The sequence below is a fragment of the Phocoena phocoena genome, chromosome 3 (genome assembly GCF_963924675.1).
Source record: "Phocoena phocoena chromosome 3, mPhoPho1.1, whole genome shotgun sequence".
Lineage (NCBI taxonomy): Eukaryota > Metazoa > Chordata > Mammalia > Artiodactyla > Phocoenidae > Phocoena > Phocoena phocoena.
In genome coordinates, this window is record NC_089221.1 from 153,675,460 (window position 1) to 153,685,743 (window position 10,284).

At 54.9% G+C, this 10,284-nt stretch overlaps 1 protein-coding gene across 1 annotated transcript; it reads left to right on the plus strand.

Moving 5' to 3' along the window:
* The first annotated feature begins 410 nt into the window (after nucleotides 1-410).
* Nucleotides 411-9,992, plus strand: B4GALT7 (beta-1,4-galactosyltransferase 7). The gene is made up of 6 exons (XM_065874378.1): nucleotides 411-538; nucleotides 4,203-4,565; nucleotides 7,437-7,662; nucleotides 8,351-8,434; nucleotides 8,701-8,805; nucleotides 9,329-9,992. The coding sequence occupies exons 1-6, from the start codon at nucleotides 489-491 to the stop codon at nucleotides 9,482-9,484; spliced, it is 984 nt and encodes a 327-aa protein (XP_065730450.1). The 5' UTR covers nucleotides 411-488; the 3' UTR covers nucleotides 9,485-9,992.
* The last annotated feature ends 292 nt before the right edge of the window (nucleotides 9,993-10,284 follow it).

Sequence of the window (10,284 nt, forward strand, 5' to 3'; positions counted from 1 at the left end):
CACTTGAGGTATCAGGCTGAACGCAAGACTGAGCCCTGAGCTTGGCCCTGCCGCCCTCCAAGCTCGCTGCGGAGAAAGAATGCACTTGAGTTGACGGCAGGACTACTTGGACGCCTTCCCTTGGGAAGAGGAGGAAGATGCAGATTATCCCAGAGCGCTGGTTTGGAAGTCTGGAGTCTATAAATCCAGTCCAAGCCCACTGACTTGAGCCCTCTCCGGGGCCTCAATTTCTCGGGATGTTCAGCGGCCCCCGGAAAGCAGTTAGTAGTTCAGGCGTTTGGTGCGCTCACGTGTTCCTCTGGATGCGGAACCTTTGACGCCGCAGCTCCGGGGAGCAGACGGCGCGGCCGGAGCGGCGGACCCTGTGGACCGAGGGGCGGGGCGGACGGGCTTGGGCGGGGCGGGAGGTGGAGGCGCCGCGTAGGCCGGGGAGGCCGGGCCGGCCCGGCTGGGAGCTCGAGCCCCATGAGCCGCCGCCTCCCCCGACGATGTTCCCCTCCCGGAGGAAAACGACACAGCTGCCCTGGGAGGACGGCAGGTGAGCGGCGGCGGCCGGCCCGGGCCCCGTCCTCCCGGGTGCCGATCCTTTCCGGGCCGCCCCGAGGAATCTAGGAGCCCGAGGCCGTCGCGTCTTCGTCTCTGCGGGGCTCTCTGAGGGTCTGTGGTTCTCCTTGTGGGTCTCTCTCTGTATTTGGGTCTCTGTTTGTCTCTATGTGGGTCTCCGTCTCTACCAGTCTCCGTCACTCAGCAGGTCTGTATTTCTCCGTTGACTTCCCTTTGTGAGTTTCTGTCCCTCTATGCGAGTCTCTCTCATTATGGGTCTCTGTGTTTTTCCACTGGCCTCTATTTTCATGCCGGTCTCTGACTCCGTTGACCTCTCTCAGTGGATCTCTGTCTTTCTGTCTGTCCCTGGTTTCAGAGGGTCTGTCTTCTGTCTCTCTGATCTCTGCCTCCCCCATCACATCCCTGTAGCCTCAGACGCTACCCTCCCTCCCTCCCTCCCTCGTGCTTCCCCCTTCTCTGCAGATCGCCCAGAAGAATACACCAGACAGAAGCTCTATGCTCTGCCTGGCTGGCCACTGCCTCGCCGGGACCAAGTACTCCCAGCGTAACATTAGTTCATTTCCGGTGCAGCTGTACTTGAATGTGGCCTGCCCCATGTGTTAGGTGTGAGGTTGACCCAGACCTTAGCTAGTGATTACCACTAGAGCAGAATGGGGATGGGGGGTGGGGGAGAGCTAGTTGGCTGTTTAGATTGGAAAGGACTCCCACACTTCAGTCTTGAGATGTACCCCCAAAACTCTTCTTACCCAGAACACTTGATAGTGGATCAACACCTAGTGAATGAAACCTCTTTCCCTTTTCTCTGTTAAGTTTGCCAGGTGCCAAAAGACTTTGGAATATAGTGGGCACAACTCTTTATCGTTGGGAATTTTTCAGACTTGGTGCTGAAGTAAGAAGACAGAAATATAGTAGAAAGCCTGGACTGTGGATTTAGGCCTGGACAGGAATCCTCTTTAATAGCCATGTGACCAGAAGCATACTTAATCTTTCTCCTCAGCTTTTCCATCTCTGAAACAGGGATCATATCTACTCTGCAGGTCTGTATGAGGATTAAAGGAGATCACATATATAAAACTGTTGACACTGTGCTTGGCATAAAGAAGGTGCCAGTTTTCTTCCAGTTACTTTTGCAGTTTGGAGGTGCTGTAACCAGAGCAGCTGAGTATTCAAACCTGTATCACTAAGCTTTGTGTGAGGGAAGAAGGGGAAGGTTATGGAGGAGAATTTCCATTTCCTAATTCCTTTCCATAAACTTTTGGAACACAACCATGATCCCACAAAACTTGTATCATTTCATGCTTTTGACACAGGGGTACAGAGATCCATGCAACAGATGCAGATAAGGTAGCAATTAAAGAGTGCTGGCTCTGGAAACAGCCTGTCTGGGTTTGAATCTTACTAGCCTTGGACACAGATTGATGAATGAGAGAAAACCTCATCTGGTCTGCCTCCCCACCCCAGAAACAACGATGGCCTGGGCCTGGTAGCAGCTGAGACTGCAGATCTGGAGTTTGCCAGCAGGTGGCACCAGAAGCAACTTCTCAGTGTCCACTGTCCTGAGGAACTGGGATTTCAGCTCTGAATTCAGTTGTTCAGTGATTGGGCCCTTGCAGCACAGGAAGAGAGTGCCCATGGGGACGTGATCCTGGCAGGAAGGGAAAGCTGGACCGAGGGAACAGCACGTGAAAGTGCATGGAGTGCCCAATCCATGCCATATCCCTGGATAATTGTCACTGCTTCTTCCCCTGAAGGTGGGATGTTTCCCCATGTCCATCTCCCCAGTCTCTACCCTACCCCAAGAAGGAACCCAGAGGGAGAATCTGTAGAGGTTCCAGCCTTCCCAGGCCACTAGGAGTATTGGCCTCTGCTCCTCCCCCGTGGAAACCCCCACCACAGGACAAGGGGGGGTAAGTCAGAAGCCCTGCAAGGGTGTCCTATCAGTCTCCCTCTCTGCTGTGTGTGGGGCCTGAGCCTGGCTTCAGGCCTTCTGGCTACCAGATTGGCAGTTGTTCCTCTAGAGAGAGGCAGGAGTTGGTCTGGCTTTAGTGTGTGACAAGCATGCCCTGAATGCTTGAACCCTTCCTTTAACTCACTTAGCAAGCCCTCTGCTGTATGATTTGTGCTAGAGCCACAGCTGTGAATCTGATGACCTGTGAAGATGACAAGCACGGACACAGGTGATTACAAAACTCTTAAGTGCTTCAAAAAGGGCAGTACCAGATACCATAGGAACACAAAGAAGGGAGGGAGTATGTATCTCCGTTTGTGTGCACGTGGGGGTGGGGTGTGGCAGTGCTAGCCATGACATTGGCGTTTGGCCGTGAAGGATCAGTGGGGTGCTTCCAGGCAGATAAAATAAGGAAAGGCATTTTAGGCAGAAGCAGTGGACTGTGTGAGGGCTAGAGCAGGAAGGAATATGGTGAGTGGAGAAACTCTGAGTTGCCCGATGTGTAGCACTGGGTGAGTAGCAGGGAGCAACTGGAGATGGGACCAGGTCACAGAGGGGTTTGACTGTCAGGCCAAGGAATTTGGCCATTATCTTATAAACAGGAGGATCATCCATGAGATTGAAGGGGTCTGAGCAGGGCAAGGACCAGATGAGACTTGGGCTAAAAGACAGGCAGTGGGTGAGGAAGGATCAAAGGGCACTTAGGAGGTAGAATCTATATGACCTTGTAGCTAATTGGTGACTCTCAGAGGTTATAAAGTAGATTGCTTTGCTGATTATTCTAGAATAGAGGAAGATTCCATTTTCTTGGATTCCTTAGTTCCTCCTTCACTGCCCTCAGGAACTTCCTGAGAGAGGGGCAAAGAAACCAAGTGAATTCCACCATTTCTTTGTATTTCATAACCTGAAAGGCAGTCTCTCCCAGCACTACCTCAAAGTCTAAGATATTCCGCTGTTTTTCCAGCTTCTGAAGTGAGCCTGGGTGCTGTTCCCAGCCCTCGTCTTTCCTTCCCTCTCTGTCTCTCATCCCTTGTCACATGGGCTGCCCTGGACTGAAGCTTTGACATGCATTCAGTAAACTGCCTTTGTTGGTTTGGGCCTCACATTGGTTTGGGGGCAGACCTAATCTTCTCAGAGTAAAGAGTGGTCTTTTCACTGGGGCTGAAACAGGCACATGCCCCTGTTTGGGGAGCTTTCTGGTCTGAGAAACAGGATGAAGCCAAGCTTTCTGATGAGGGTGAACCTGCAGGGGAGCAGGTGGAAGGCAGTGGGTGGGGTCTCTAAGGCGGGCTTCTGCCATCAGCTCTGGACATGAGCCATTGTCTTGGGGAGGGGCAAGCGCAAAAGACAAGGAGTCTTGTCTCTGCCCTTCAGCAGCTCTTGGTCTGGCTGGGACTCAGGCACAGAAGGTAAGAGAGCATCGAGGAAGTGGGGCAGCTCCGAGACCTGGGAGTGTTTGGAGGGCCTCCTGGAGGTAGGGGGGCTCAGGCTGAGCCTAGGGCTCTAAGCAGAATTCTGATGCATGGTGGCAGCACGAACAAAAGCACTGAAGTTGCTTCTGCACTAATTCCCGGGTGCTTGGGGCAGACCAGCCACATGCGCCTTACTTGTTGGGAAGCCAGAGAAGGGGTCTGTCGCAGGACCTCGGCTCAGCCTTGCCCTTCTGACCTGCTCCCTGTTCTTGTCCCAGGTCCAGGCTGATCCCCAGCGGCCTCCCCCGGAAATGCTCCGTCTTCCACCTCTTTGTTGCCTGTCTCTTACTGGGCTTCCTCTCCCTGCTCTGGCTGCAGCTCAGCTGCTCTGGGGACGTGGCCCGGGCAGCCAGGGGACAAGGACAGGAGACCCCGGGCCCATCCCGGGCCTGCCCACCAGAGCCACCCCCTGAGCACTGGGAAGAAGATGAATCATGGGGCCCCCACCGCCTGGCAGTGCTGGTGCCCTTTCGAGAACGCTTCGAGGAGCTCCTGGTCTTTGTGCCCCACATGCACCGCTTCCTGAGCAGGAAGAAGATCCAGCACCACATCTATGTGCTCAACCAGGTGGATCATTTCAGGTAAGGACCACCTCCTGAGCCAGCACCCACTCACCTGGGCCTGCCCTGGTCTCTTGGGGCCTGCTCCCTTTCCTGACAGCAATCCAGTACCAGGTGGTCCAGGCCCATGAAAGGCCAGCCAGGGCAGCAGTGAGAGGGTGGGAGGTGCTAGACCCCTCTCACTGGGTGTGACAGGAATTTGGGGGGAGGGTTTGGGGCTGGGGAGGCCCCTTATCTGGTTTCCATTTCACAAAGGTCCCTATGGCTGCTGTATGTGTCTGGGCCATACCAGGACAAGAGGGAAAGCAGGGAGACCTGTTGGGCAGTCATTGCAGTCACCTGAGCTGATGGGGGCTCGGGCAGCGTGGCAGAAGGGGTGGAGAGAAGTGATGTGGAGGAAGCGCAGACAGGGCTTGCTGGTGGATTGGCTGCGGAGATTAGGGAAAGGGAAGGTCAAAGCCACGGCTTAACTTGTTCTGGCATTAACCTAAAATCCTTGCCCTCACCAAAAACTGCTCCCCTCCATGATCACAATCCAAGCATCTCACACTTCACCCCCACCTCCTTTCCCTCCAGCTCGCTCCCACTGGGAGACGTGGACCCAACAATTCTTGGACCCTGCCAGGCCCTTTAGTCCACGATCCTCCCAGTGTTCTCCATCCTCCTTGTCCTTACTTTCTCCTGATCTAACTTGGATTCCATGGTCCTTGGTGAAAGTCACTCCCTCACATGCACCTCAACTCCCTTCCACTTTCTCCCTGGCACAATTTCCACCGGATGAAACTCGACTCTGCCTGCTACACACCTGCACCTGGCAGCTGGATGTAGCTGGAGACACTGTTCATCTCCCTAACAATGAGCCCTGGCCCAGGAGGGCTCTCATTCCTCTGGTCTGCTGCCTCTCCCCTCCACGGCAGCCTTGCACACCCGCTCCTCTCCTCACTCCTCCCTATCTTCACCTTCAGCCAATTACTTTGCTTCCTACTTGAGAAAACAGAATCAATTGGAAGAGAACTAACCCAGGTCCCCACGCCCGGACTCCTTTCACAGCTTCTGTGCAGGTGTCCTCAGTTTCCCACCGCCTTTCCCGAGGATACCCCTCCAGGGCCAGCTCTCCTACTCAGGCACTGGGTCCCTTTTCTGCTCTTCTACTCAAGGACATCACTCCAGCCATTGGCTCTCTTCTCTCCTGCATGATCAACTTTCCCCCCTCCTGGAGTATTCAAATCAACAAACATACTGAAATAGCCCCCATCTAAACAGAAAAAAGAGAACCCCGCTTGATCCCCTATCGCCCATATCTATTGCCTCTTTTCTTTGCTCCCCTTTCTAGCAAAACTCCTTCCCTTTCTCCCCCCTCGCTGTCTCTTGAACCTATTCCACTCAGACATTTACCCTCATCATGACATTGAAACAGCTGTTGTTGACATCACCAGTGAGCCCACCTTGATAATCCAAAGCCCAGTTCCCAACCTTCATCCTATCGACTTCCCGGCAGCATTTGCCAAGTGGATTACTTCTTCCTTCTTAAAACACCTCAGTTTGACCTTTGGGACAGTGCTCTGCTTCTCTTTGCTCTCTGGCCACCTCTCCCCACCTCCTTTGCTGGTTCTGCCTCATCCCCCTGATCTCTCAGCCTTGGTGTTCCTTGGGGGTCAGTGCTTGGGCACCATCTTTTCTGGCTCCAGTCGCTCCCCAGGGGATCTCATCTAGTCCCAAGACATCATATCTCATTTCTACCCTGATGACTCGCAAGTCTGTATTCCCAGCCCAGATCTCTCTCCTGAACTCCAGACCCATATATCCAGCCAGCTGCCTGTGCAGCCCTCTGTTTGGTGGTCTCAAGAGGCATCTCAAGCTTAACATGATTAAAACTGAATTCCTGATTTCCCACCTGTCCCTGACCTTCTCCTGCCCCCTTCCTCATTTCAGGAAATGGAAACTCCACACTCCCAGCTGCTCAGGCCAGAAAGCCTTCCGGTCATCCTCAACTCCTTTTCCCTCACACAACACGTCTAGTCCATCAGCAGAATGCATCTAGAATCTGCCCTCTTCTCACCGTCTCCACGGCCACCTCCCTGAGTTAAGGCATCATCATCTCATGCCTAAATTATTGTAACAGCCTCTCAACCTGTCTCCCTGCTTCCACCCCTCACCTTCCAGTCTCTTCTCAACACCCCAACTAGAGTGATCCTGTTAAACGCTGAGTCACAGCACGTGATGCCTCTGCTCTAAGCCCTTCAGTGGCTCCCCATCTCATCCAGGGTCAAAGCGCAAGTCCTTCAGGGGCCTGTCACCCTCTGACCTCATTCCCTGAGACCTCTCACTCACTCTGCTTCACCACATTGCTATCTGCTCCTGCCTCGGGCCCTGGGAGTTGCTCTTCTCTCTGCTCAGAGCCCTATTCCCCTGATTTCCATAGGGCTCATTCCCTCAGGCCTTCAGGTTCTGCTCACGTGTCACCCTGTTACACAGGCCCTCCCTGACGACCTCCTCTAAAAGGACAACCCCCACCCCACAGCATGCTTTATCCTCGTCACCCTGCTTTACTATTCTTCTCAGCACTCACCACTCCCTGGCTTGTTACATATTTACTTACTTGTTTATTTTTGTCTCTTCTTATTAGAATGTCAGCTTCTTGAGAGTTTTGATTTCTCACTGCTGTATCTCCAGTGCTCTGAATAGTTTCTGGCACATAATAGGTTCTCAGTAAACATTTGTGAGATAAGTGGAGGGGCAGATGTGCAGCTGGGCAGACCCACAATGAAGTCGGTGTCAGGCTGGAGGGCAGCATGGGTACTGGGGGTGGGTGCTGTGAAGGATGGGCTCTCATGCAGAGATTGGGGGAGAGCAAGCTCACTACCCCTGGCCCAGCCTCGGTGCCCTGCACAGGTTCAACCGGGCAGCACTCATCAACGCGGGCTTTCTGGAGAGCAGCAACAGCACAGACTACATCGCCATGCACGATGTGGACCTGCTCCCTCTCAATGAGGAGCTGGACTATGGCTTCCCAGAGACCGGGCCCTTCCACGTGGCCTCTCCGGAGCTCCACCCACTCTACCACTACAAGACCTACGTCGGTGGCATCCTGCTGCTTTCCAAGCAGCACTACCAGCTGGTGAGGCCTGGCGCACCTACTCTGCTGAGAGCCAGGGAGCACCCACCTGGATGGGGGCAGTGGCAAGAGGAGCAGCATTTCTAGGGCCCAGCAGATGGAGGGTCCTGCTTGGGGAGCCCAGGAGCAGCCAGAGGCATGAGAGGAGCAGGACCAAACAAGCCAGTTAGGGAGGGTTCTGCCACAGCAACAGAACCCCTGGGCAAACTGGCTTCAGAAGCCCTGGGGTTCGTTGCCTCTCAAAATGGAAAAGTCTGGGTGGGGCTGTCTTGCCCAGCCTCTCAGATGATGTCACCAGGACACCATTTCACCTTCCATCTCTCAGCTCTGCCTTCTCTAGACTGGCTTTATTTTCAGACGTTCAGGATGCAAGGTGGTGGTTGTAGCTGCAACCTGCATCCGTCTAGGCCCAAGTCCAGTGGAAAATGGAGCTGCCCGTTTCCAACAGCCCAGACAGGAGACCCGCAGCTGCCCCATGCTGGCTCTTGATTGGCCTGGCTTGAGTCACAGGTCTATCCCTGAATCAGTCACTGTGGTAGGGGGTGGGAGTGGGTGGTGGGGTGGGAAGCTGGGGAGGAGGAGGAAAGGGGGCCTGGCCTGGCCCAGCTTGGGCTAGGGACTCCCAAGTGGTAGGAGACCAAAGAGCACCCTGGGAGGATGGGGCAAGTGACATTGCTTGTCTTTGTGTCAGTGCAACGGGATGTCCAACCGCTTCTGGGGCTGGGGCCGTGAGGACGACGAGTTCTACCGGCGCATCAAAGGAGCCGGGCTCCAGGTAATGCTCCCCCGCCGCCCCACCTCTTCAGCCATCATGGCTGCCCTGAGGTTCCTCTCTGTCCTCAGATGAAGTTCCTGGGGCTGGGAGATGGCACCCCTGGTTCTGACCCCAGCCCTGCCCCCGACTAGCACACCTCTCCTGAAGAATGGGAATGCAGGCCCCTGCCTGTAGGCTGTGGCAGGCAGTGGGACCCCAGAGGACTAGTGGTGAGGGCCAGGGCTCCAGGAGAGGCAGCCTGATCCAACTTCCTTTGGTCTCTTTAGCTTTTCCGCCCCTCGGGAATCACAACTGGGTACAAGACATTTCGCCACCTGCATGACCCAGCCTGGAGGAAGAGGGACCAGAAGCGCATCGCGGCTCAAAAACAGGTACTGGCTGGTCCCTTGATCGGGGATGGATAGGTGGTATATGGGGAACCACCAGGCTCAAGCATTTCATCAAGTTCTCCTTGGGCCCAAGTGGCCCCATCCTCCCCTGCTTGGCCCAGGTCAGTCGTTGGCATTCTGCTTGGGCACCATGCCCTCCTCTGGTGGCTGCCATGGCCCCTGGGCTCTGTGGGTCAGCCGAGACCTCAGGGTCCACGCAGGCTGTGTGTGGGGGGGTGGAGTGGGGATGGGACTCAGCTGAAGGTGCCAGAATCCTAGGCAGACCTGGGATACAGGAGTCCCCATCCCTCAATAGCCTCTTCTCTAGGAGCCAGATTAGTTCAACTGGAAAACCCCTGCTGACGAGGATGTGTAGCCATGGGCGAGAGACTTCCCATCTCTGAGCTTCCCTTTTCCCTCTCTTCTGTGGGGATCACAGGACCTCTGATGACAAGGTCGTGGGGGATCAGTGGACAGCTGGCACCCACAAAGCCCTGAGTACATGCTCTCCCCCTTTCCTTCCCAGGAGCAGTTCAGGGTGGACCGGGAGGGAGGCCTGAGCACCGTGAAGTACCGCGTGGATTCCCGTACAGCCCTGTCTGTGGGCGGGGCCCCCTGCACTGTTCTCAACATCATGTTGGACTGTGACAAGGCTGCCACCCCCTGGTGCACATTCAGCTGAGTTGGCTGGACAGCAAGGAAGCCTGTGCCTACAGGCCATACTGCTACTCAAGCCCAGGACAAAGCCTCAGGCCCTGGGCCCAGCTCCAATAGGACGTGGAGTGGCCTGAAGCAGTGGACAGCAAGCCACGTGTTTGCAGCAGCCCGGCCCCCAGAGGCAAGCTTGAGCCAGGAGAGGACACACGCAGGGTGCCTGGGACGCTGCCAGCAGTAAACAGTGATGGAGAGAGGCTGGGACATAGTTTCCAACTGAGACTCTCCACTCTGCCTTCCTGCTTGCCCTGCCCTACCCTCCTTTGTGTTCCTTCTCCTGGACTTCCAGGCCACTGATGTGGGTGGCAAGGGCCATCAGGAGGGTTAAAACTGCAGAGACCAATGTGCAAGCCCCACAGAAAGGGAGCAGCTGAGACCAGCTCTAGCTGGTTGTCACCCTGAAGGAGTGTGGGCCTGGTGTTGCCAGATCTTCTGATTTTTCAAAAGAAAGTAGAATTCTGGATTCTTGAGTGAAATTGGTTAATTTTAAAATGATAGCAACTAATTCAAACTTTTAACAAGTATGGTAAGCCAAACCAAATGTGTTTTGAACCACCAGTTTGTCACCTGTGGCTGAGGGGAAGGGGATGGGGCAAAAGATGACGCTTCTCTTAGTTATAAGCTGGCAAGGAGTTGGGGCAGGGCTAGAGAAGACGAGGCCAGGGGAAGCTCAGGTGGGAGAGAACCCCAAGGCACAAGGTCCCTACTCCCTCCCTCAGCACTCCAGGCTTTTGCTGCCCTTCTGGACAGTCTGACCACTGCCAGGCT